This window comes from Glycine soja, chromosome 6 (genome assembly GCF_004193775.1).
Source record: "Glycine soja cultivar W05 chromosome 6, ASM419377v2, whole genome shotgun sequence".
In the NCBI taxonomy this organism is placed as follows: domain Eukaryota; kingdom Viridiplantae; phylum Streptophyta; class Magnoliopsida; order Fabales; family Fabaceae; genus Glycine; species Glycine soja.
In genome coordinates, this window is record NC_041007.1 from 47,673,623 (window position 1) to 47,700,236 (window position 26,614).

The 26,614-nt window shown below is 33.5% G+C and overlaps 3 protein-coding genes across 4 annotated transcripts; 2 read left to right on the forward strand and 1 right to left on the reverse strand.

The window, feature by feature from the left end:
* Window positions 1–323: 323 nt before the first annotated feature.
* Window positions 324–6,486, forward strand: LOC114417389 (protein FAR-RED ELONGATED HYPOCOTYL 3-like). Its single transcript, XM_028382568.1, has 9 exons — window positions 324–567; window positions 2,825–5,030; window positions 5,104–5,160; window positions 5,396–5,464; window positions 5,558–5,620; window positions 5,705–5,773; window positions 5,857–5,901; window positions 5,985–6,064; window positions 6,174–6,486. The coding sequence occupies exons 2-8, from the start codon at window positions 2,862–2,864 to the stop codon at window positions 6,039–6,041; spliced, it is 2,529 nt and encodes an 842-aa protein (XP_028238369.1). The 5' UTR covers window positions 324–567; window positions 2,825–2,861; the 3' UTR covers window positions 6,042–6,064; window positions 6,174–6,486.
* Window positions 6,487–9,915: 3,429 nt separating this feature from the next.
* On the forward strand, window positions 9,916–15,998 carry LOC114417390 (ABSCISIC ACID-INSENSITIVE 5-like protein 2). 2 transcript variants are annotated; one of them, XM_028382569.1, is made up of 4 exons: window positions 9,916–10,137; window positions 12,271–13,194; window positions 13,291–13,362; window positions 15,538–15,998. In XM_028382569.1, exons 2-4 carry the CDS (start codon window positions 12,397–12,399, stop codon window positions 15,616–15,618), a joined length of 951 nt encoding a protein of 316 aa, XP_028238370.1. In that variant the 5' UTR covers window positions 9,916–10,137; window positions 12,271–12,396; the 3' UTR covers window positions 15,619–15,998. The 2 variants fall into 2 exon arrangements, with proteins under 2 accessions (XP_028238370.1, XP_028238371.1); XM_028382570.1 differs by lacking the exon at window positions 9,916–10,137 and adding an exon at window positions 11,607–11,734.
* Window positions 15,999–17,651: 1,653 nt separating this feature from the next.
* Window positions 17,652–25,161, reverse strand: LOC114416388 (protein argonaute 4B-like). The gene is made up of 22 exons (XM_028381247.1): window positions 25,021–25,161; window positions 24,695–24,897; window positions 24,360–24,584; window positions 23,969–24,105; window positions 23,789–23,886; window positions 23,612–23,703; window positions 23,335–23,497; window positions 23,008–23,124; window positions 22,818–22,925; window positions 22,270–22,332; window positions 21,963–22,076; window positions 21,533–21,707; window positions 21,329–21,441; window positions 20,976–21,113; window positions 20,762–20,895; window positions 20,582–20,647; window positions 20,385–20,448; window positions 20,169–20,286; window positions 20,016–20,089; window positions 18,660–18,754; window positions 18,523–18,554; window positions 17,652–18,148 (listed from the first exon to the last, which is right to left on the reverse strand). The coding sequence occupies exons 1-22, from the start codon at window positions 25,159–25,161 to the stop codon at window positions 17,973–17,975; spliced, it is 2,646 nt and encodes an 881-aa protein (XP_028237048.1). The 3' UTR covers window positions 17,652–17,972.
* Window positions 25,162–26,614: the final 1,453 nt, after the last annotated feature.

The window sequence follows — 26,614 nt, forward strand, 5'->3', positions numbered from 1 at the left end:
TTGTTTAAATTTTTAAAAAATAAAATTTTATATAAAAAAAAATCATTTTTTCAATGAGTAGATATGATTTTTTTTTAAAAAAGTAGAAAATGGATTTTTTTTTAAATAAAAGCAGTTTAGATAAACATAGAATTGTTTGCTCTATTTAAATAAATATATTTTTAAAAAAATAAATTTAAACAAAGATTTTAATTTTTGTTACCATTGTGAAAATCTTGTTAGTGTAATATGTAAGCACTTATTGAAATCTTAGCTAAAGTATTGATTAGAAAAGAAACACTGATTTTGATTATTATTGGTATTTAATTAAAAGAGGGCATTGGTAAGTAGAAGGTACGCGACACGTGCGGGGGTCTGGGAGAGTTGGATTGGGAAAGGAAGAGAAGAGAGTGTGTTCGGAAACCCTAAGCTTCACGCATTTGGGGAACCTCCTTCCTCCACTCGCTCATGCTCCTCGCGTGACTCGTCAACGACGATACCCCTTTTCTTTCTTTCACTCTCAAACTCATCATCATCGATCATCGATCATCGATCATCGTCACCACCATCTTCAATCTCTTCTTTCAGGTACCCTCTCTCAACACCACACAACCTAACCCTCTTCCTTGATTTCTTCTCTTGGCGTTTCACCATCATTAATCAAATTTATGCTCATGTGTGTGTATAACTGTGTGAGAGAGGGACATGATGTGCGCAATGAAGTAGAATTTGGATTGGAATTGGAAAGAGAGTTTGTATTATGGTGCTAGTTAGTTAGTGCCTATGTGACTTGCTATGTTTAATTCATTGATTTACCTGTGAAATGAAAACCCCTGGTGTGACAAGAATGGGTGAATGAGTCAGTGACAGTGTTTTTCGTTTTTGGTTTGAATTTTGGAGTTAGTTAGTTGACTGCTGTTTTTTTCTGTCTGTTTGTTTGACTTGTGGGGTATAAGAGATGGAGGGGCAGGTTGAATTGTTCTGATACTGGGGTAAAAAAAAATGAATTTTTTTAAAATGTTTTCTGAGTTTTGTTGATATTGGTAAATGATTTTGGAGATTAAACATAAATCCTTCTTGAGGGTTTCTGAAGTGATGGTTAGCCATTGGAAAGAATAATTTTCTATTTAATAAGTTGCGATAGTGAGGGCTGTGAGAAATGATTCGTCTTTTGGCTGGAGACGTACAATTATGTTAATGTTGATGTTTCTTGAGGTAGTTTTATGAGCCCTGATAAATGTCCACCCCGAAATGTGGTGGAAAGATGAGAGAGACAGGAAGAAAAGAGAAAAGGTAGAGGGAGAAAGTGATAGATGTGATAGAAAAGGAAGAGAGAGATAGGAAGAAAATTGGGTGCAAATGACATGTAAGAGAAAGTTGTGGATGATCCCTTCATGGGGATTTTCTAAAGAGATGGTTAGCGATTGGAAAGAATTCACAATCCTAAATAAAATTGTGATGGCATAACTAGCACGAACAATGCTTCATCTTTTGGTTAGAGTTGAACATATATGATTATGTCAGCGTTGATGTTACAGCCTTTCGAGGTTGTTTTATGGGAGTCCTGACTTTGCTTGGAATGTTTTCTTTTCTGAGCAAATTAGTCACTTAGATTAAACAGTTGGATTAGTATACTATTTTCCCTGAGTTTTTGCATGCTATGCATATTTTAGCACTAGATGACTGTGGAGCTTAAGGCATTTTGGTCCTTCTGTAACACCTTCTCACTGTCCGTCACTGCTTGTTGTCTTTACTTGAATCTGTTCCACAAGGTTTAATCACGATAATAACAAAAGCCTTTGCAAGTTCTTACTTCTTTGGGAGGTATGCATTACTTCTTGCTTTGCGAGATCACTAAAACCCACTATATAACCCGTTAGTGGTCAAACCACTTGTTCAAAGATACACACCTTGGTGACATGACTCTGTTCTCTGCTCTTCCTAGCCTCACCTCTGCTTACACTTTACAGCACCTGGTATAGTTTGGTTTATTAATTTGGGTGGGATTTAAGAACTTTGTACCTTCCCACTTTCTTGTTTTTGTTCAACTAAATGTTGGTTCCTGGTGCAAAGTGCATTTTTTTTAAGGATTTCCCTAAAAGGTATGCAGAGAGTCGGAAGCTCTTCTCCATTCATGTATTATCCTTACCCCTTCCCCTGCCCCTTTTTTCTGGTTTTGGAGGATCCCTTATCCTCAAAGTGGAGTGCTAGCAACACACTTCCATTGGTTGAAATTCATGTTTGAGAATGAGACCTGCCAAATGGGGATTTGGGTCCACATATTTAGTGGGATCCACATAAGGAAAGAGCATTTTAAAAAGAGAGTATCAGAGAATGTTTTGCTAGCATTTCTCATTCTCAATTAGATCACTATTTATCTAAACTTTGCTTTGTGCAACTTATGAAATATGAAATTGTGTGGAGAAAATGACTTGATTTTTGTGGCAGCCTTCGTTTTCTGTTTGCAAGATCCTAACTGGAGAATTTTGGGCCCTGTATAAATTGCCATGCATCTCTCACTCTCTCCCCTAGATTAGGAGCATTGGTTTGTTGCCGATTGATGTTTCAAAATCTGTACAAATGCTCATTACCTGTGATTGTTTTCTGGCTATAATAAAGTTATATTGTCAGTTCTCTTATTTATGAGTTAACTGCCTTGTGCCTTAAAGCCCACAGAATTATGTTTTTTTTTCCCTTTGAAGTTAAAATTTCTTGTCATGATCTATATTGCTTTCTTTTCTTTTGTTCCTACAAATTACAAAATCACATAGGGATGCACTGTATACGTTATTAAGGTGGAACTAGTTTACTTGATGGCTTGACATGTCTTTTCTTTATAATTCAGTACCCTTTAAACCATCAAGCAGAAAGCTGTTTTCATCATGGATATAGATCTTCGGTTACCTTCTGGTGAACATGATAAGGAGGATGAAGAAACAACTACAATTGATAACATGTTGGACAGTGAAGAAAAATTGCATAATGGAGGTATAGATGGCAGAAATATAGTTGATGCTGGCATTGAGGTACATGCTCTAAATGGTGGAGATTTGAATTCACCCACAGTTGATATTGTAATGTTTAAGGAAGATACAAATCTTGAGCCACTTTCTGGCATGGAATTTGAGTCTCATGGAGAAGCTTATTCATTTTACCAAGAATATGCTCGGTCGATGGGATTCAACACTGCAATACAAAATAGTCGTCGTTCAAAAACATCAAGAGAATTTATAGATGCAAAGTTTGCTTGTTCCCGATATGGAACAAAGCGAGAGTATGACAAATCATTTAATCGCCCACGTGCACGACAGAACAAGCAAGATTCTGAAAATTCAACTGGTCGAAGATCTTGTTCAAAGACTGATTGTAAAGCAAGCATGCATGTAAAAAGAAGGTCAGATGGAAAATGGGTTATACATAGCTTTGTGAAGGAGCATAATCATGAGCTTTTACCAGCCCAAGCAGTTAGTGAACAAACAAGACGAATGTATGCTGCGATGGCTAGGCAGTTTGCTGAATACAAAACTGTGGTCGGTCTCAAGAATGAAAAGAATCCATTTGATAAAGGTCGGAATTTGGGCCTGGAGTCAGGGGAGGCTAAACTCATGCTTGATTTTTTCATACAGATGCAAAACATGAATTCTAACTTCTTTTATGCAGTAGATCTTGGTGAAGATCAACGTCTGAAAAATCTTTTATGGATTGACGCTAAAAGTAGGCATGACTATATCAACTTTTGTGATGTAGTGTCGTTTGATACCACCTATGTTAGAAACAAATATAAGATGCCTCTTGCATTTTTTGTTGGAGTTAACCAGCACTACCAATTTACATTACTTGGATGTGCCCTGATATCAGACGAAAGTGCTGCCACTTTTTCTTGGCTATTTTGGACGTGGCTGAAAGGAGTTGGTGGTCAAGTTCCAAAAGTGATCATTACTGACCATGACAAGACATTGAAGTCAGTTATTTCAGATATGTTTCCTAATTCAAGTCATTGTGTTTGCCTATGGCATATATTAGGGAAGGTGTCTGAAAATTTATCTCCTGTAATTAAAAAGCATGAGAATTTTATGGCAAAATTTGAAAAATGCATTTATAGGTCCTTGACAAGTGATGATTTTGAGAAGAGATGGTGGAAAATTGTTGATAAGTTTGAACTTCGAGAGGATGAATGCATGCAGTCATTGTATGAAGATCGTAAGTTATGGGCACCAACATTCATGAAAGATGTTTTCTTAGGTGGTATGTCTACCATCCAGCGATCTGAAAGTGTAAATTCCTTCTTTGACAAATATGTTCATAAGAAGACCTCTGTCCAAGATTTTGTCAAACAGTATGAAGCAATCTTGCAAGACAGGTATGAAGAGGAAGCAAAAGCAGATTCTGATACATGGAATAAAGTGGCAACCTTAAAAACTCCTTCTCCTTTGGAGAAGAGTGTTGCAGGGATTTTCACACATGCTGTATTCAAGAAGATTCAAGCTGAGGTTATTGGTGCAGTTGCTTGTCATCCTAAAGCTGACAGGCATGACGATACAACCATTGTTCACAGGGTTCATGATATGGAGACAAATAAAGACTTCTTTGTTGTGGTGAATCAAGTAAAATCTGAGTTGTCCTGTATATGTCGGTTATTTGAATACAGAGGTTATCTTTGTAGACATGCATTGATTGTTCTTCAATATTCTGGCCAGTCAGTGTTCCCCTCTCAATATATTTTGAAACGGTGGACAAAAGATGCAAAGGTCAGGAATATAATAGGAGAAGAATCAGAACACGTGCTGACTAGGGTGCAACGGTACAATGATTTATGTCAGCGAGCACTAAAACTTATTGAAGAGGGATCATTGTCTCAAGAGAGTTATGGTATTGCATTCCATGCGCTACATGAAGCACACAAAAGTTGTGTGAGTGTTAACAATTCTAGCAAGAGTCCTACAGAAGCTGGTACATCAGGGGCTCATGGTCAGCTTTCCACTGAAGACGATACCCAAAGTAGAAATATGAGCAAGTCAAACAAAAAGAAGAATCCAACTAAAAAGAAAAAGGTTTATTGTTTATAAGAACTTTACTTTTACACTTTTATGTTTTTGCTATCATGACCTCTTCTTTGACCTGCAGGTGAACTCAGAAGCAGAAGTGATAACAGTTGGGGCACTAGACAACTTGCAACAAATGGTTTGTCCTCCTACAATATTAGTTAACCCATAAAGAGTGTTTGATCTTATAGTCTTGGGGATAAAAAACTTGTAGATGAAATTTAGGCTTGATTTCAGGATTTATGAATTTATGTGAACCTAGAGGGAAAAAGTGTTGAAACATTACATGGGAATTCCAACTTAGTTAAATGAATACATGAGTCTGCTTTTTCGAAGTAAACTGTAGTTTAGTTAAAAGGAACCTTTTTTTGTAGGACAAATTCAGCACAAGAGCAGTTACCCTTGAAGGTTATTATGGCACACAGCAGAGCGTGCAAGGGATGGTATGAATATGATATACCACATTTCTAATATTTTTATAATATACGTCCGTTTAGTGATTAAACTTTATACATTTTTTTTATTTGATGGTGTAGTTGAACTTAATGGGACCAACACGTGATGATTATTATGGGAATCAACAGACACTTCAGGGGCTGGTGCGTAGAAGAAATGTGATTATATTTTGTTGTATATTTTTGACAGTGTAATAATAATATAGAAACTGTGTTCTACATTTTCAGGGACCAATAAGTTCGATACCAACAAGTCACGATGGTTATTATGGTACACATCAGGGCATGCCTGGTCTGGTATGGTTCACTAAAGCTAATGATAATATTCTATCCTATCCCTCGTAATGTTTGATGAATTCTTATACGGTCCAAACATGTAGGCACAACTAGATTTTTTGCGAACTGGTTTCACATATGGCATTCGGGTTAGTATGGCAATATAAAACTTTTCTAGTTACTATTTTCTTTCTGAAAGAGCACTTCTGTAGTAATGGCTTCATTTTGGCAGGATGATACTAACGTGAGAGCAACACAGTTGCATGAGGATCCATCTAGACATGCATGAGTGTCATTATCCTTCATAACAAGGTAGTTTATATTTTTGAGTCAACCCCAATATTATGTTGTGATTAAATGAGTAAATTTGTTGAAGATGAATGTTTGAAGTTGTGATTTTTCAAATTGTTTGTATTTATAGGCTGGGGAAGCGAAAGCTATAAGCTAATTATCTGGCGTTGAAAATGGAATACCTCGTGCCCATTTGAGGTTATAATGGAAAACCTCCAAATCCAGTATTTGTAATATAATACTGTTATATTAATAATATAATATAGGATTACTGCTATTAAAGTCTATTATAAATATTAATAGATGTTGCAAGGCTTTAGCATTCAACCTCTTTTGGAGATTGTTGTATTATATATACTTATTCTTTAGGCTACTTGAGAAATTGTAATTATGAAATATTAGTAATGAAGTATTCGTATTATCATTTCCATTAGTGCAATAAACGAGTCCAATCTTACATTTATAATTTCATTTTCTCCTTTTGTTGCTCTCTGTCTTCTGCATGCAAATGCAGAATTAAAATTAATAGGAGACTAGAGGGTAAATTAACTATGTGCCAAATGACAACTTTGCCCCATTGAAATATCTTTGTAGTCGTCAAATGATGCTGTTCACCAAATTCGGTTTGCCTTCACTTGGCAGTTGTCACACATAGTCCGCAAATGCGTACTGTTGGATGATGATTGGATGATCTATATTTTATACCCACAAGTTAGATTCTTTTGCTTTTTGAAAGTAAGGTATTTTTATAATGAGAAGTTATGAGACTAATCCCAAAGGAATAAAGATAATTGAAGTGAGTACTTTTTCAATAATTTTTTTTTTCATAGTATGATTGGAAAATTAAATCTGTGTTAGGATGTTTTAAGAACTTAATTATGTATAACTACGTTAAACTTTGTTGATCTTACAAAGACTGAAAATACACATTTAATTAACTTCTTATTTCTTTCAATTTATAATCTTTAATTCTATCTTTAATTCTATCTTTAATTTGAATATTTTTAAATAAATTATTTATCATAAATTTAAAATATAATTTATATGTTCAAAAATATTTATTTACTATAATTTTTAATTATTATAGAATTTATACATTCAGAAGTATTTATTTATGATATATTAGAAATTTTAGTTGTATAGAGTAAAAAACATTATTATATGCAATGCACAAGCTAAACGTTTAAACAAAAATTATAAGTAAATATAAATTGAGTAGAACAGTACGTGTTTTTATTATTAATAATAAATTGTATTATCCCAAATAAAATAAATTAATGGGATATGAATTTTAAAAATAAGGATAAATTATCTCTATTAATATAATGTATTAGAATTACTTTTAAAAAAATAAATTAGGATTTTTTAAAATTATAATAATATTAAAATTCAGTTCTTTCTATATTTTTCTTCAAAAAAAAAAAGTTCTTTCTATATTTTAAAACTTTAATCTTTGTTCCTATATATATTTTTTAAAGTTTTAATCCCATCAGCTCAATATGTCACCACATATTTTTTAAGAGACAACCATCAAAGACAAATATGTGAAACTATAGATAGAAATCAAGACATAAAAAAGTGAAACTATGCATTGAGTGTTAACAGAAAAAAAGGTGCACCGAGTTGCATTGTTTGCTACATCCAAAGCGTTCTATACTTCTATTACATTAAGAAAAAATAGTACTTAAAAAACATAGGAAACCATTTATTGAGTCAGAAAACACATTACTCCATTCAAAACGTCTTGCTCTGTTTAAAGATATATTAAATACTAGTGAAACGTTTTCCATCACATTTCTTTAGATTCATTTCATCTTTCTTTGATGTCTCTATTTCAACTTCTTGTCACTTTAAGAATTCCTTTCTTCTCTATTATTGACTTTAATGTGAGCATATTTGCTTGCTACCAACCTATGATGCATTAAGAATATAGATGGATCATCAATGGAGGGTTTCCGTTTTTGGAAAAGGAAGATGATAATTAGAATCAAAATACCCATTAACATACGTGACCCCTCATTTTTTTCTTTTGTCTTTTAATCTTAGCTACAAAATTATACCTTTTTGAATAAGGGGTATTTTTCTTTCAGTGTACAACTCATCCAATTTAGTAAAATCCGAAATTGAGCAAGTCAAATCAATAAATTAATAATACCATTCCGATTCTGGTGCATATCTAATCAAAATGTTGCTTGAACAACTAATTGATTGATTAACTAATTTACCACTTAAATCAGCCAACTCGAACAAACTTTACTACATCATCAATTATTGGTATGGGTTCCAAGTGTTAAAAATATGTGAGAAACGTTAAATTATTACATCACTAATTAATGACATAGATTACGAGTATTAAAAATATGTAATAAACATTAAATTAATCTACTTTAATTCTCCTAACCATAAAATTTTCAACTATGCCATTTAAGAATGAAGAAATCTTACAACTTACATCAATGACAAATAATAGTAAAACAAGTACACAGCTACTAGTAAAAAGTTAGAAAGGAACAGAAATTAGCCTGGGTTTCTCTGTCAAAGTATTTTTGTTTTAAAACTTTTCGTATTATGGATTAATTTCCTAAATGTTTGAAGGTTAAATTATAGATGTAGTCAGTTGCCGATAAAAAAATTGTAGTCCGTCAAAATATTATGAATTTTCTAATTTAATATATTGTTTTAAAAAAATTATAATTTCTTTTTAGATATAGTCACTTTTTTCATTTTTCATGCGTAATCAATTTGGTTAATTTTCATTTATTTTGTCTGCTAAATATTGATTTTTATTTACCTTTTAATTCCACTCAATATTATTTACCATTTAATTCCTTTATATGTCATGAATTTTAATTAAATCCATTTTTGAAAAGTACACAGCTACTTGACGGGAAAAATAAGTAAAAGTTGGAAAATTATTTTTAATTAAATAACATTTAAAAAAAAATCAAAGTAAAATTTAGTCAATATTTTTATCTGCATGTACCAAAAAAATAATAAGTCAATTTTACAATAAAGATACCAATAAATGAAACATAAAAAAGGAACAGGATCACCTGCAGTCCAACATGATAATGCAATTTCAAATCAAATGGTCTAAAATTATTTTGCCTTCATTTCATTTAATATATTTAATATATAGCATTTAATTTTAATAGTTGGATTTTATTCGGATGCAAATTTGATGATAGAGAACTTGATCCCATAAAACTACTTGGGAATGACGTCTATAAACAAACAAAATACAATAAATCGTATGTTGGCTTACTTCTAGAGTGTTTAAGAAAAAATAAGAATTATGTTCAAAACATAGATTTAAATTATACAAAGTTATGTGAACATTACTATATTCAATAAAATTATCAAAAAAGATAGTACTCAATAATTTAATTGTGTTTTAATATCAATATAAAATATAAAAAAGTTAAAGGGTATTTATATATTTTATTAAATATTAAACAATTTTTAACATAAGAAATATATTATTTTATTAAATATCCTTAAGTCTTATTTTCTTTATTATTATTTTATGATCTATGCATATTTATTGGCATTTTTCAAACAACACATTAGTAATTAGTAATACAAACATAATACATACATAGAACTATCAAATGTGTGAATCATTGGTGCATATTATTTTAATTTAATCAGAAATTTTGAGTTGGAGTCTTAATTATGCGAGTATATATATTAAATAAGTAAAAATTAAAACATACAATTCAATTTAGTGTGACTGTGAAGTAGAGCTTATGGTTTAGTGGATGAGGGTGCCCGCATGCTATTTTTGTCCCATAGAGAAAAATAAAATAAAAAAGAAGTAGTAATGAATGAAACTGAACATTATTTTAAGTTAAGAAAAAAAGAAAGAGAAAAATATGCATTTGTGATTTGGTTTTGTCATTCTCTCTCTTCACTCAGGCCTAACTGGCTATTGTCATTGTCTTTCTCCGACCACATTACATCATACAACAATACATGCACTCACAACACACACACATTCATACATATTACTGAGGTTTTTCTTTTGTTTTTTAGACACTCTCAATCTCATTTTCCCCTTCACTCATCAGATCGCTCTCTCTTACACACACAAGGTACGTTTCCTTCTCTTTTTCTTTCTTTTTGTCAAATACAGAATTATTTCTTAGACCATACTCTTGATTCTTACACACCCTTGATTATCATTCATTTTCTGATGTTAAAAAACTGGACTTTGCCACTAACAAATAACGGGTTCTGTTTTGTTGTGTTGTGTTGGGTTTGATCTCATTCTGCCACTGAATTGGTTGCATGCAAAAGGTTTTTCTTTGTGTTTTTTATTTTTAACCCATCATGTGTTCTTCAATTTGTTTATTGAAAAATTATGTCTTGAATTCTGGGTATACTTTATAAAGAAAAATATATATTTTGCTCTTCTTGTCATTTGTCTCTTAATTGATCTTTCTGGGTCTGTGTTTTTATTTATTTCCATTTTTGACATTAAAGGGGAAATGTGTGCTGATATTTTAACCAGAGGGTTTTGGAATGGAGTTTCCAAAGGACATTTGTCGTTTTGAATGTGGGGTTTAGGGTTTCAATTGGAATTTAGTTGAGGTAGATGTGTGTTTGAGCCTGCATGCAAGGGATCAATGTTCTTAATGCCCTTTTTGATGTTTATATGGAGATAAATGGAAGAATCTTTACTTTTTCTCTGAGAATGAGAGTGAATTTCATTTGCTTAATTAAATTTCTGAGCGATTCTGTGAAATGTTAGTCAGACATAAGGTTTTGAAATTGGACCCCCTCCTGCCTCTCCAGTACAGAAAATAAAATTAGAGGCACACAAAAATAGAGGGAAAAAAATAAATGATGGAAAAATGAAGAGAAGGTAAAGAGAGATAGAGGGGCTGGAGAGGATCAGGTTCCAAGGTTTTAATTGTGGTCCCGGTTGGCAGTTGTGGTGGTTTTGTCGTGATTCCCGACAAATGCAGTTGATGCGGCAGCTATTGCGGTGATGACGCGGGTGGTGGTGATTTCTTGTTGCTGAAAGTGCGGTTGTAGACTGTTTTTGGTTTTTTGAAACCTTGGTGTGGCATGTTTGCCGGGATTATTTTTTCTTTAGAGATAGAGAGTCTAGGTCCATTTTCAAATTGTGGTCCTGGTTGGCGGTTGAGGTTGGTTGTCGTTTAGTGTATAGATCTTTGATGTTAAGGGGAACTGCCGACAAATGCAGCCAATCCGGCAGCAATTTTGGTCATGATGCGGTTGGCAGTGACTTCTTGCCGTTACAATTACGGGAGGTTGGTTGTCGTTTAGTGTATAGATTTTTTATGTTAAGGGGAACTGCCGACAAATGCAGCCAATCCGGCAGCAATTTTGGTCATGATGCGGTTGGCAGTGACTTCTTGCCGTTACAATTACGGTGGCAGACGGTTTTTTAAAACCTTGGTCTGACATGTTTGTTGGGATTCATTTTTCTTTTTAGTTTGCCTGTCCTCTTTTTTGCCCTTGAAGATTCAATTTTTGAAGTTGATTCTTACTGTCTATGGTTGTCATTTTATAATTCATTTTATAAAAGGGACACAATTTAATTCATAATGTGTTTGGAACTATGTCCATGGCCTACATTGAAGAAGCATGACGTGGAAGCAACAAGTGCTGGCATTGCGATTTATGGGTTTTTCATGTTGATGTGACACGTTTCATGTTGATGTAATGCAGTTCCAAACACCCTCTCAGTTTTGTCATTTTAATATTATGTTAGTGTTTCTGTTTTCTTAAAATAAGGCTTTGTTGTTGTTGTATTAGTGTTTCCGTTTTCTTAAAATAAAATAATTGAAAGTGCTATTAAATTATGGGTTCTCTCAGGTTCGTTCTTCTTGTACTGGTTTGAATCCTTTGTTTCAAATTATTGTGATCAAAAGACACTACTGCTCTATCTCTGCAAGCCTATGGATTCAATTTTTCTGTCCCCCAATTGAAAATGAACAACTACAACAATAACAGTAAAATTCTTTTATCATTAGATGGAGTTTGATGCCATTGTGCTATGTCAAAAACTAAATTTTCAGAAGAAATAAAGGGCTCATAGATCAAGTTCTTTTTAGTGTTTTCTTTGCTCTTCCATGTTGGCTCATTCCTTTTCATTTTTATTAGAAAGTATGCAAGGCCTGTAGTTTACTGCAGATCATATGAACTTTTAAGTTGATCACTATAGAGATGCTAATTTCAAATTTTGTATTCATCAGGGTCTCATTATACAGGGGGATATGATTGAAGATTTTGATCTGTTTCTTTTACCCTTTCAGTGGTAAAACTTATGAAATACGGATTGAATTCTTAACTCTGGTAATTGGTTACTGGGGATCCGAACTATGGGGTCTCAATGTGGTGGTGATAATAGTGGAAAACATTCACAACTCCAGCCTCTGGTGCCGCAAAATTCAATGTACAGCCTCACACTTGATGAAGTTCAGAATCATTTAGGTGACTTAGGGAAACCTCTAAGTAGCATGAACCTTGACGAGCTTCTAAAAAATGTGTGGACCGTCGAGGCAAACCAGTCCACTGGTGTGGACATTGAGGGTACAGCTCTAACTAGTCAAGCTGCGCTGCAGCGTCAGGCTAGTCTGTCGTTAACTAGTGCTCTAAGCGGGAAGACTGTTGATGAGGTTTGGAGGGATATACAACAAAGCAAAGATAACAAGGATAAGAAGTCTCAGGAAAGACAGTCTACATTGGGAGAGATGACTTTGGAGGATTTCTTGGTAAAAGCAGGGATTGTAGCTGAAGCATCTAATAGGAAGAATACTGGTGCTACAGTCGGCGTTGATTCAAATGTAGTGGCGCCACAGTTTCCTCAACATGGTCCTTGGATACAGTATGCACAACCACAATATCAGCATCCACAACAAGGTTTAATGGGGATTTATATACCTGGACAGAATAAAGCACAGCCATTACACATGGGAGCTGGTGTGGCAACAGATGTTCTGTATGCAGATGGTCAGGTGGCATTGTCTTCACCTGTTATGGGAACCTTGTCAGATACTAGGAGACCTGGCAGAAAACGGGGCACGTCAGAGGATATGGTAGAGAAGACCGTTGAGAGGAGGCAGAAGAGGATGATCAAGAATCGGGAATCTGCTGCCCGTTCTAGAGCAAGGAAACAGGTGAGCGTTATCTTTCTTTTGAATGCCATGCTATGGTTTTTTAGTTTCAAGTGTTTCCCCTTAGTAAATATCCTTAACCTGAATGATAACTATAAGGCTTACACAACTGAATTGGAGCACAAAGTCTCTCGTTTGGAAGAGGAAAACGAAAAGCTGAGGAGACAGCAGGTTTGTTTTTGCTTTGAAGTTCCAAAATGTTTTCTGTTAATTCAAAGTGCCTAATATAGCTTGCTGTGCATTGACTATTGAGTAATATCCCCTTTTCACTAAGTACAATAACCAAATAAATTTGGTCAATCTTCGATGGAATCTTTTTAACATTTTTTACACTTGCCTCCCCTCAAAAATTAAACTACGGTGATCAGTGTCTTAACTTAAATATTGGATAAAACTCTTAGCTGAAGCTGAATGTGATTATTATCTTAATACTTGTTGATGTTTTGATGGGCTGGATGCAATCACATGATTGGTGGGTTTTGTTTTCTCCACTTCTCCCCCATTTTCATTCAAGGGAGATAAGGCCTCCCTTATTTCCTTCTCAGCTTTATATTGTATTCTGTTTTTAAGGAGTTTTTGATTTGAGAATCTTGTTTTTAAGGATAATGGGCCATGGTGATCGGTGTTTCCATAGTGATTATTTATCCATATAATTTGGGTTGACATTCAGCTTGCTAACATTATTGTAGTAATCTATGGTAATTATGATATGCTTGATTGAGTTAGATGAGTTTTAAATTCTAACTACTAGTAAATCAAAATAATTAAACTCTGACAAATTTGTTCAATTTTTGTTATTTTTAGACTTGCTAATGGTTATGAACGAAGTTATTTAGTGATCTTAAGGCTTTGTTTAGTTTCTCCTCTGCTGTTCATAACATAAGTTATTACAAATCATTGAGCTAACTTATTGAGGGTTTTGTGACTTGCATTGTTTAAATTAGAATTCCTTTCTTGATTAATTTTGGTAGACTAAAATGATTTAAGGAGGGAGCATTTGATCAACAATATGATATCCTCAATACATTTAATAATTATTTATACATTTTTGAAAGTTGATTCTAAAGTTATTTTTGGTTTCTTCCTTTACTTTTTTTTATTTGGGTAACTTTATGAATATTGCTTCACCTGATCTGTTCTAATGGGTATTTGTATCTTGATGACAATTATGATACTTTAGAATCATTGTGAGTTTGATAATTCTTTTTACTCCAATGAAGTTTTTGTTTTTTTAGCTAGACACCTCTTCTTTAGTGGCTATTTACATTAATTCATGGAAAAGTAAAAATTGGCTTCCATTAGCAAAAGCTGGAGAAAGAAGTTTGAGAAAGTTTCTTTTTATTAAGCTTGGTTTTTAGTAGGGATCACAAGTGAGTCTTATCATATTAATGAACTTTGTAGAATTATAACAACATCACCGTTGCTATCTATCTTGATGTCATGTATTGATGCATCTCTCCTATTGTCACTGCCCTAGTAACTTCTACAGATATATTAAGAAGATTTGTTAAAAAATTATTTGAGGCAGGTTCAATTGTTGTGGTAATATACAGAAATGATCAATTAAAACCTGGCTCAACTCTTGTGCTAGATATATAACCATTCTCGAGCCTATACTTAACAACTTAAGCTTCTAAGAGAGTTGGTCCTTGATATAGTATTGAAGTCTTTTTGAGTAACTAGTCAGGAATTTTATCCTTTCTGCCAATTGAATTTCAGCACAAGCTAGGAGCATTTTTGCATGCACACACCTAGGATTGATGGGCTCTTGCTCAAGGAGCGTTAGATTTGGCCTTTGGCTGTTTGGATTATCAGATGCAATTATACAAAGATACTAATATTAATCTTAGGGGTTTACAAGTTTCAAAATTTGCCTAGTCGTACCTTGTGACAATTAATCTCACTAGGTCATTAATTGTTATTGTGAAATCTATGTAGCTGACCTCGCCTAATGGAACAAGACTTTGTTGGTGTTGTAGTTGTAAAACATCATTAATTGCTATCTTACATGGTTACATTTTCATGACTGGTGTTATGTATCTTGAATTATATGCTTATTATTTTCTGTTGATCCATGTATTTTGGTTTCTTTGGGATTGGTTGGTATGATTGCTTACTTTTATTTGTTGGTTTCACGTTCCTCATTTAGTCTCCTGCAATGGAATTTATTGGTAAGATCATGAAAGGTTCATGATCCTTGTTGAATTTATGTAGTTGGTTTCCATAATCATCTCTGCCTATTCAAATCTTGGAAATGAATTTTTGTATAGTGGTCTTTAATGCATGCTTGCTTCCTTGTTCCTTCTTTATTGGACATGTTCATTGATTTTTCTCCTCAACTTGCAGGAGCTAGAGAAAATGTTGTCAAGCAATCCACCTCCTGAACCTAGATACCAGATTCGCCGAACATCATCGGCTTCATTCTGACATCTGTACCTGTAAGGACAGGTTTGTAGATATGAGGCATCAAGGGATGCTTCCTTTAGTTTAATGTGAGTTGACAACAGACTTCTTGTCTCTCAGGAATAGTAGCTATTTGATGCATTTGCATCCAACGGCTTATTTGTTCTTCTTATTAGGCTTGTCTAGTTATAACACCTCAGTGAAATCCTTGTAGTAAAAATTTCCTGGGGAACATTCTAGTTTTACCATTCATTATATAGCCTTTCTAATCATAGGTTGGGTTTATTATGAAAATCATAAAATTTTAAGCCTTTTACTAGGTCCTTTTTCCATTTAGTGACAAAAAAATATGTTGTAGAGTTTTAAATAATTTATTCATGAGAAATTAATGCAGATTATTACCAGTGGCTTTAGAGTTCGGTACAAATTCTCACATTCTTTCATGGGTGTGGGCTGAAATTCCTCTTAAGCCACAGTTTTCACATGGTAGACAACCTTATCCTGGGGAGATTTTTTATGTTTAGGGACTAGTTGAGTGGCTGTAAATGGTTGAAACTACTTGTGGTTTGAGCCTCTGCAATCTTTTAGTAAGGTTTTTGTTGGCGATCTCAATCTCAACATGTCATTGATGTCTACGAGACCAGACTACTAAGCTAGACTTTTTTACATATAACCTAGGCTAAGGTTTTTTATTTATTTTTAAAGCCTATTAAAAAGTCAGGATTTAGGCCATTAAGAAAGTTTGTTTTAGGCCTAACAAGCCATCTTATTTAAGTAAATATAAATAAAATTTTTTTTATTGGCATTATTATTATTATTATTAAAATTTAAATTATGTTTATTTATCCTTTTTAAACATTAAACATTTTACTTATATAAAGAATTATGACTATAACCTTTATTAAAAGATAAAGGTATGTCTTATTTAGAGACTTTATTGCAAAATAAACTTCTAAATAAGTTATCGTAAATGTCAACTTAGATTGAACTAGTCAAGTATAATCTAGCAATTTCCATTCTTATCCAATGACTCGAATAGTAGTGATTTTAATTTTCATAATTTATATTTTGTTTTACATAGTTTTTTTTTGTGTGTTGGGATATTTGCCAATTACATACACAACATACATATATAATTTTTTTAACATAAAATATATTTTTAAGTAGGCTAACAAGTCAAGTCAAACTTTTAAAAAGATTAAACTAGTGAGAAAACATATTTTATAGGAGAGTGAGAGGATTAGATTTTGATTGTATAATCTTGAGATATAATGTCAAAAAATTATATAATTTTTTAAAGAATCACATAACATTAAATCTGTATCATTTATATTTAATTATATAATTTAAATTTAATCATCTCATTCTCATTTAAATAGTTTTTTTATATGATATATTTATTCTCTATACATAGAGAGAGGGGAGTTTTCTTTATGAAAACACTTATTTATATTTGAACAAAGAATGATAATCATGTGATCATATTTAATGGTTAAGATTATAATCGAAATTAAAAAAAAAAAAAAGAGGCACGTGACAAGTAATTTACGTTCTGAATCCACGCTCTTCCCTTTGGCTTCCGTGGAAAAAGCAAACGAATCCCCCTTAGATTTAAGTTCGCAGTTCGCTCCTTGCTTCCTTCTCACGCGAAAAAGATTCCGTTTTTCTCATCAGATTGCACTTTGTTTCTCTCTCTCTCAATCGCATTCTGGTTCCCTCCTTCTATTGCAGCTTTTTCCATCTAACTTTTTAGGCCAATTTCGCTGGAGGAGCAATTTCTAATGCTCGTGATGGTGCAATTCTTCCCCTTACACGTGTCTTGCAGCTTACTTCCAATTCTTCTTAGTTATTGATTTTGAGTGAAACCTGAATTAGTGTGATGAAGGAAGAGAACCAAGGTCGTGCTTTTGAGCTTCAAAAGTATTTGGCGAAGACTCGAAGTCAAGGGGAACGTGATAGAACCTAAATTAATGCCACTGTATTATTGGTGCACAATGTGAGCAAGAGAACGTGAATTAAGAGAACCGAACCCAACCGCGGTTTGGAAAATTAGAGAATTAAACCAAATCAATCACCATTGATTTCTTGGATCAATTTTCAGTTTTACACTCGATTTGATTCGATTTTAAACAATCCTAGATAGTTCCTAATGACAGGCATTCATATGAAAAATTGGCTTCTCTCTGGTCCCTGTCCAAGCTGTTCCTTCGACATGACGTTTTTGAGAGTTATGTTAATATTTTTACAATTAAATATAACATAACTCTTAAAATGCTATCTTTTTGAATGAGTAGTACGAGAACAGCTTCAAAAGAGAGGGACAGCAGAAAAGTCAAATTTATAATTAAATTTTTGTGGAAGGAAGATGATGTAAAATATTAACAAAAGAACATGGAGTTGATGACTTGTTTGTGAAGACGTGGTAATTGAGGTACTAAAGGTGCGCTAGCAGATGTGAGTCCACCATGGGTTGAAGAAGTCTCAGAATGTTCATCAAACTTCATAAATTGTGCCATCTGGGCTGCTGCCAAGTGGGCATAGCAAATGGGAGCGACTGCAATAATACATAAGAGAGTACACCTTCATCAGAATCATATATATGCTTGCAAACAGAAATCATTTGACTACAACCTTTTAACAATCAATTTGACTTCTTTAAGGTGCAAATAAGCAAGTAATCTCAGTCATCGTTGTTGAGATTTGAGAAAATTTTAACAACTGATCGATATTCTCAAACATCTATGAGTTGTTATGCATTTAGAGGCAATAATATTGATAATTGATTTTCTCTTCAATAACTGAAATTTATTACTTTACAATGATGAGTGATTCACTTTAGAGGAGGGAGATCCTAAAATAATATAATATAGTATGTACAAGTCATAGTTTAGAGAAAACTTGGATATACAGGGAAAATGGAAATTATACCTAATGATACAGCAGTTGTGCTCCTCTGATACCTGTAAAAGATTAGAAGAATTTTTAAGTATAGAAAGGTTGCAAAATCGTCTGTAGGAGAGATTTTTGAATTTTTAAGTATGAGATTTGTGACTACATGTACTTACGTATAAGACAATGAATGCACTAATTCTTGCACTTCATCAGCTGAGAATCCGATTTCATCGTGTAAAACATGGTAGTGAGTAGGTCGAGTTGTCCCCTGTTGGAACAAAATCAGGTTTGTCACAGTAGAAAATTGCAGGCATTATTAGGAGTTCAGTATCATCTTAGGAATATTATTTAATTTAACTTAATCGAGGATAAATAAAAGAACTTAATGATGGCTTATTAGAAGTAAGGTTTAATTGCATTTTGATCCCTTTAAATTTTGACATTCAAAAGTTAATGAATGAACTTATAACTGCACAGTTAACATAGTAGAATGACTAAATTGAACTTGATAGTGGACAATAATAAAAGAATAAAAAATACAATTAAGCCTAAAAGTTATATTGCCTATATATCTTGGTTGAAGATTGACAGTTATATTGCCTATATATCTTGATTGAAGATTGACGTTATTGCTAGGTCAATATCATGCCATAAAAAATGATAGCTTAAATATGTTTCTTTTTTATATATATATTTGACTTTTACATTTGGTTACTGATAATTTTTTTTATTTGAATCGGGTCCTAATATTTTAAATATTTTGTTTGAGGTCTCTGTTATTAATTGAAATCCCTTAACTGTTTATAACCAAACACGTTGGTGTGACGCGTGATATCAATTAAGTGTACAAGTTGAGTGAGTGAGATTACACGAAGATTTGTTCTCTGTTAAAAAAGTAAAAATGACGTCGTGTCTTCTTCCTCCTCCTGCAACCCCTTTCTTCCACCACCCCCTTTTCTTCACCCATCTGTGAAACCCCACTTTGTCACTTTGTCTTCTTCATCTTTCCGTGAACCAAAAAGTACCAAAAAACTCACCAGCAACCAATACCGCGAACCCACCACAGTGGCAACAGAATCAAGAACAAAAAAAAAAAAAATCAATCTTGAAATCAGAATAAAAAACACAAAAAATATTGAAACCCACCACCAACCAATGTGCGAGATGCACATCTCGATGTTGGACGTCAGCGGTGACAACAAGGGAAACCAGGGAACTCCAGGTTCACGCCCACCAAGATGCCGCCGGAGGGGGCCAGGCCCACGGCGGTGACGGAGAGGAGTTCCGGGAGGGTCACGACGGTGGATTCCGCCATGGCCAAAGGGGGAAAGAGGTTGTCCAAAGTGGCACAGCTAGAAAGGGAGAAGAGAGTCAATGCCGAAAGAAAAATTAGGGATTCAAATATTAGGGATCCAATTCGAAAGAAAAATTTATCATTTATCAGATACAAAAATTAAAAATATATATCAGAAATAAAAACAAATTTAAGCCAAAAAAGACACAAATTTAACATTGAAAATGGTACTTACAATCATCCCAGCTTGAGCACACAAGTAGAAGTCATTGTTTTTGGGATGACAGACAGTGTTGTCAATAACGGTTCCTGCACACAGCAAATAGAGGATTAAGAGAAATCGACAAATACAAATTTGATTTATTTTTTTGCTGTTAAGGTGACAAACCTGGTGGAACATTAGTTTGATCTCTAGCATTGGCCTGAAAGAACCTAGTATGATGATTCTTCTGGGCAATAATCAAAGTGAACTTTGGATCCCATTTTTCATCAAGGTGTTTGCATGCCTGAAAATCCAATTTCGATTAAACTAGGTGACTTCAATTTCAATCATGGAATAGTGCTATCAGATGCGAAATATAAATTAATTAGTGGGTATGAGTACCTCAATGATTTGACTTAACTCAATATTGAGCACCTGGTTGAACTGTGATTCACTCACTCCATCCCTAAAATAAAACACGTGGCGCTGATAATTGAGACCAGAAGTTTACACCATAATTGTAATATAAGAAATGTACTACCCACCAAAAGATATTTCTTGACTAAAATCCAAATTATTGAAAATCAATTTAAATATACCTGAAAATTATAATTTGTTGAGGCTTTCTTTTGAATGAAGTAATTTCAAAGTCCAACAGCACCTCCCTGCAAATTGAAACAACAAAATAGATTAGTATTTGATCAAAAGAGACAGAAGGAAACACATTCAATGAATAAACACCCACATAACATCATTAGAGAATATGCTCTTGCTCTCACCTGATGATACCTTCATCCTTATTAGTATTAGCCACAGGCTTGAATAGAGATTGAATCATCTCAACTTTTGATGATTGTGTGCGAACTGAAGCTCTATAACGTGAAATTTGAGGCCAACATCTTGAGCTCACAACCTGAATATATATTATATAATAACACTCACTACATGCAAACTTGTAGTAACATGATGGTGCAAACATGATCAAGATCATACCGCAGCAATAGAGGGCACATCTGATCGACCAGGAGATCCATGAGAAACGTCCATACCAAGAATCAAGGTTGGTACAGCTGAAACAAATGGAATGGAATTACAAAGCTCAACTGACAGATACGAATTCATCCCACCATACTGCATCAAAGAAATTGTGCATACATTATTATAAAAATAAAAAGATTTTATTATAACTAGGTAGCATGGTTGGTGAACTTATTTATATAGTGATTTGTGATTAGATAATAATATAAAATTATTTTATACCATCAGTATATCGGTTAACAACCTATATTCTCTTCAAAAGTTATAGTATTTCAAAATAAACTCAATATTTGAAGACATATATATACCTTTGCATTAATTTTCAAAAGTACATTAGTAATGTATTGATCATTAATCTTTGTTGGTGCAATACATTGTGTTACAATCCCTTCTTCAACAAGACTTTTCTTCTTCCAAGGACCTACATATTGATATTAGGATTTTAGAATAGAGAAGTGTTAACTGAAGAGTTTAGAAGAACTTAAACTATGTATAGAAGTTGTTTATCCTACCATAAATGTCAGAATTCTTTTTCTCTGGAAGAATACACAACAGAAAGTGAGGTTTCTCGTGCGGCAGAGTGGTCCTCAGCTTTGCATACATTCTCTCTACCCTGACATTTGGTGGTTCACGTATGAAGCAACCATCCTCTTCAATTACTTTATCAAAGAGACTATTGCTCATGGTCTACAAAAGAAAAATACATTTAGAACAACAATGAATTGAATTTGACATTTTGAGTTTTTGATTGCATTTGCAGATTGAGTTAATTGATTTTGAATAAACAAGTCAATTCCATCATTCTTCTTATATTAGGTAGATTGGCTTAATCTGTGCAAAGTTGCATGGGATAGAAAAACCCTTGTAGTAAAATTTGACTTTTTGGTTCAGTTGTAAATAAGATTAATAAAATCGACATATACAATTCTTGGGAAATCTTACCATCCCTTTAGCTGCAGCACACCTCCTAATGAGTTCTATCAGGAGTCTTGTGTCACACCGACTTGAGAAGTTTACAATGGCCCAACGACCAATCATCAAAGGTTCATATAGTTTCTGAAAGATGATACTCATTGTTAGAGAAACCACTCTAAACTTGGTTCAACTTAGTGTGTTTGTTTGGTTTAAGTATTTCTCGCGTTTGAATACATGTTGAATGCAATTTTTACTGAAAAGAAGCTTTGACGTTTAACATGCTAAATGCTAATACAAACACAGCCGTATCATTAAAACAATAGCAAAAATAAACCTTATTGTTGAAATTCCAGCGCCCATTCCGGGGAATGATGCTCTTCTCTCCTCCAACTATAAGCTGCAATAGTATATATTGACATAAAAAAGCAATTCATATATGCATAGCAAAAACAGAATCAGAAATATTAGTAACACACTTTTTCACATATTTTTGTTTAATACACTATTATTAACTAAAATTTATTAGAAATTAATTACTGAGTCAATCTTCTCATTTAATAACTGATTTTGCAGTTTTTAATAAAGTCCAACTAATGGTTTAGTGTGTGTTAAAAAGAATGTGTTAGAGAATGTGTTACTAGTATTTTTCAAAATAAGGATAAGAAGTTGGCTCATATCTGATAAACCCGCTGAAAAGAAAAAAATAAGAAAGTAAACTGAAATAAACTTCTTTCATAAGTTAAACTCAACTTACTCACTTCAAATCTAGTAGAAGTTCTCTTATTCAACTTCTCAAAAAGCTGATTTTAACTTGTTTATATGGTAATTTTAATTTATGAATTTATTCGATCTTTTATTAGAACATGATCAAATGACACATACCTTTGGGGGTTCCAATACACGACCAACGAGTCTAACAAAGTTAGGTTCAATGGTAATCCCAGAAGAGCGAAGCATAGGTTCATCGTCATATCTGCTGCTTCTTAAGGCCTGCAAAAAAATATAAACAACCATTTCATACAACAAAAAAAAGTGTTACTAGGTTCCTTCAGTTTTAAAATTTTCCACATACATCTTCCAAAGCTTGTCTCCTAACTTGGGGCTTTTGCCTTGTCTTCTCCACTAGCTGAGCCCTTTGCAAATTTGTTAGAGCCTTGGTGTAACGCTGCAACGAGACCATTTCACATAGCTGCAAAACAAGAATAAAATCATATTGTAAACTCTTCCAAAATAGTAAAACGAGTATGAACAAATAATATATTATTCTGTTATCTAATCACAATTGACTGTGAATGATACGATTCTTAGCCATTATAATAACTACTTTAAAAATCATACCAAAGATGATTTCTTATTTGTCGACAATATAAATTTTTTCAGTAATTAAACTCAATAGCACCTCTATTGGAAAATAAGACGGGCGTTTTGGTTTGCCAACATTGATGCATGGCATGTCAGCAGAATAGTTCAGGCCAATCAGTTTTTGGCGTGTAAAGTAGTCATGAACTGTGATTTCCCTTTCCTGCACTTCACCATTCGTACCCTTTTGCCTTAAAAGAAATCTGTAAGAAACAAATAAGCCAGATTTGTATAAATAGAGTAAAAAACTTTAATCTCACAATGTATCAAAATAAAATTCGTTTACTGTAAATGGAGTAAGCACAAGAAAAACTTACTTCTGATTCCTGCAAGTGTTATCACTCAATCCAGAGATTTTGAACTCAACACCATTAGCCCTGATTCTTAGGTTCTTCAGCATTCTCTTTGCCTAAATGAAAATAATCATAAATATAACAACCACAGTTCATGCACATGAAACCTCTCCTACTAGATAGAATAGCAATAACTATCACCTTGGTCCAATCAATGTAGTTTGGGTTCTGAACACTCTGATTCTGGAGAAGGAAGTCCACCACAGGGCCAGGCTTTACAATCATTGTGGTTGTCACATCTTTACAAAAGAACAACAAATTAAACAATCAACCATAACAAAAGTAACATGTATTTCCAAGCATTCCACTTGAGAATCTTACCCATGTTGAGAGATAAACCTCCTTGTGTGACTCGAAAGCTTGAATGAAAACCGCGGCACCCTTGCACACCACCTCCTATATCAGTACAGGTTCTTCGATTGTCATGAAAGAAGGATTGGCGAACAAGGAGGTATCCCCTGGAAAAAAAGCATCCAAGGTAAACAGGATTTCAAGTTTCAAGCAAGAGGAGTGCTAGCAACACATAATTTACTATTGGTTAAAATTTATTAAAAACCATGAATGACACATGTTTAATACGAGGAGTTGAGACTCCCATTCTTGTTATCCAAATGAATTTCATTTGAGCTAACAATAAGTATGTTAGAGTGTGTCACTGACATTTTTCTTCGAATAATGAAAACAACTTAACTAAATTTATGTTTTGACATACTGGTTTGCAGAATGCTGTCTCAGTATGATGTCTAGAACCCTCACTGCTTCCTGAGATTTCTCAGAATCCCGACCACGCAATGCATCTTCAATTGCTTGCAATGGAATTTTGGCTGCATATTTGATATCCACGTTGATAGTTTTTGGCCGAAACTGATGCCTAATTCTCATTCTTTTTGTATATCCTCCCTTAGGACTCTCAGCAGGGTTTCCATTCTTTCCAACCCTGAAAAACAATTAATGCCCTCTTGTGATAAATACAACACAACACAACAAAACTAGTATACACATAATCACAGTGCTAATGTGATGACAGCATATTGCTTGTTTGTTTACCTCCTTGATGAAACATCCTCCAACACAACAGGATATTGAAGCCTCTGACTTGCTAGAGGACCAAGAGTGAATAGACTTTTTTCACCATCATATGCAAAACTCATGTTTCTCAGTTCAACATATGTTTCACAAACTTGATTTAAGACCTTTCTCCCTACACCCTTGGCCTCAACAGGGTTCCCATCTTCATAACTCATGGCAACCTAACCAAACAATATGTAATTATTTATACTTTTATAATATTAAATCAACAATCATTAATATGGATATACTTCACATGCGTGCGTGCACACAAGAGATGTGACAAAATAGATAAGAAAACATACATCATAATGGTAGAAGTAGCCATCAATATCATCCTTGGGCTTGACTAGGCAAACTCCAAAATGGTTGGCTAATAGTTGTCTGGGCTCTCCCTTGGACCCAACCTCTTTCCTCGCCATAGGCACACGTTTTGAGACCTCCATTTCTCAAATCCTGCTAAAAAGTAAGACTAATTTTTTTGCTATTCAAACAAAAAATAGAAATACGTGATGGAATGCAAATTAATTTAGGCTCTAGTTGAGTGCAGTTTCGTAATAATAAAAGATAAGTACAACTACTTGAAATTTTTTTTATCTGCATACTAATAATACCACTAGAGTACTACACTTTTGATTCAGCTAGGAGCAATAAAACTCAGTTGTTAAAGCACCTTCGACAAAAAGAATGCCTAACAAATATGTATAAGCACCTTCGACAAAAATATTTTAAACTGGACATAAAGAAGAACGTTAGTCACAACAGTGCTGTTAATTTTTTTCTTGAAGGTATATTTCACTAAGGTAATGTTAGAAGCAATAACAAGAAACAGGCACTAGCATTCGAGTAGCCATATATAAGCACGATTGAGCTATATATTTATTAGCAACAACAGAATTGTAACAAAATTCTAACAAATAACAGAATTGTAGTGATAAGGGCCTTAACAGGCCTGTTTTTTCCTCCTCTAAGTCCTTCTTCCTATCGGGTAAGGTAACATCATAAATTTACATATGAACGCATAAAATATAAAAAATACAAGTTGCATTGTCCTAATAAAGTATCAACTGCCACAGAAAAAAAAACAAAAACAAGCATGCCATGGTGCTCTCCGTGCAGTGACCAATGACAAATCACAAAATAATTAATTTTTTTCCCTCTTTTGGTCATAAAAAGAGGCCAAATGCAAGCTAAAAAGTATTAGCTACTGGCTAAACACACGCATAAAAGTTAATAATGGAAATTCATACATCCACAACACAAGAATTTTAAAACCAGAAACACCAAGAACACACACCTTGACAACAATAACAGCATAAACGAAAAAAGAAAAGAAAAAGAAAAACAGAAACCAAACAACATAACGTGGTAACCTTCAGCATAGTTGAGAGAAGAGAACAACAGCATTGTTTGTTACCTTAACGTACTTAGAGAGAGCCAAACAGAGGGTACATAAAAAAAAAACAAGAACTCACTCTACAAAACAAGAAAATGTACGTATGTATGCATGTCTACTTAGAGAGAATAAAGAAACAACGAGAAGAACATTGTTACCTTCAGCGTTGTAGCAGAGAGAAGAGAAAACAAAGAGATGAATTGAATACACGAAGAAACGTTGCTGCGATTGGAGTGTGAGAGACAGATATATAGTGTTTCTGTCAACTTATGCACACTTAAACAAACTGTGTTCGACCATAACGCTTTATTTTACGTATTCTCCTTCCAACCAATCAAAAGGTGTCACGTTTTACAGAATCAATTTCTTTTTTCTAATGATTAAAAAAAAGATATTGATACTTTTTATTCTTATATCTAATCACATATCTTATTAATATTTCTCTTTCTTTTTACTCCTTTTGTGTATCTTTATATCTTTATCTTTCTTTTAACGTGTTGATT

Coding starts and splice junctions, on each gene's coding strand:
- LOC114417389 (XM_028382568.1), top strand. CDS start 2,862: ATGGATATAGATCTTCGGTTACCTTCTGGTGAACATGATAAGGAGGAT. Junction 5,161..5,395: donor TAGACAACTTGCAACAAATG/GTTTGTCCTCCT, acceptor CTTTTTTTGTAG/GACAAATTCAGCACAAGAGC. Junction 5,465..5,557: donor AGCAGAGCGTGCAAGGGATG/GTATGAATATGA, acceptor TTGATGGTGTAG/TTGAACTTAATGGGACCAAC.
- LOC114416388 (XM_028381247.1), bottom strand. CDS start 25,161: ATGGAGGTCTCAAAACGTGTGCCTATGGCGAGGAAAGAGGTTGGGTCC. Junction 24,898..25,020: donor GCTACTTCTACCATTATGAT/GTATGTTTTCTT, acceptor TTGTTTGGTTAG/GTTGCCATGAGTTATGAAGA. Junction 22,333..22,817: donor GTGTATTGGAACCCCCAAAG/GTATGTGTCATT, acceptor ATACTATTGCAG/CTTATAGTTGGAGGAGAGAA.
- LOC114417390 (XM_028382569.1), top strand. CDS start 12,397: ATGGGGTCTCAATGTGGTGGTGATAATAGTGGAAAACATTCACAACTC. Junction 13,195..13,290: donor GTTCTAGAGCAAGGAAACAG/GTGAGCGTTATC, acceptor GATAACTATAAG/GCTTACACAACTGAATTGGA. Junction 13,363..15,537: donor AAAAGCTGAGGAGACAGCAG/GTTTGTTTTTGC, acceptor CTCAACTTGCAG/GAGCTAGAGAAAATGTTGTC.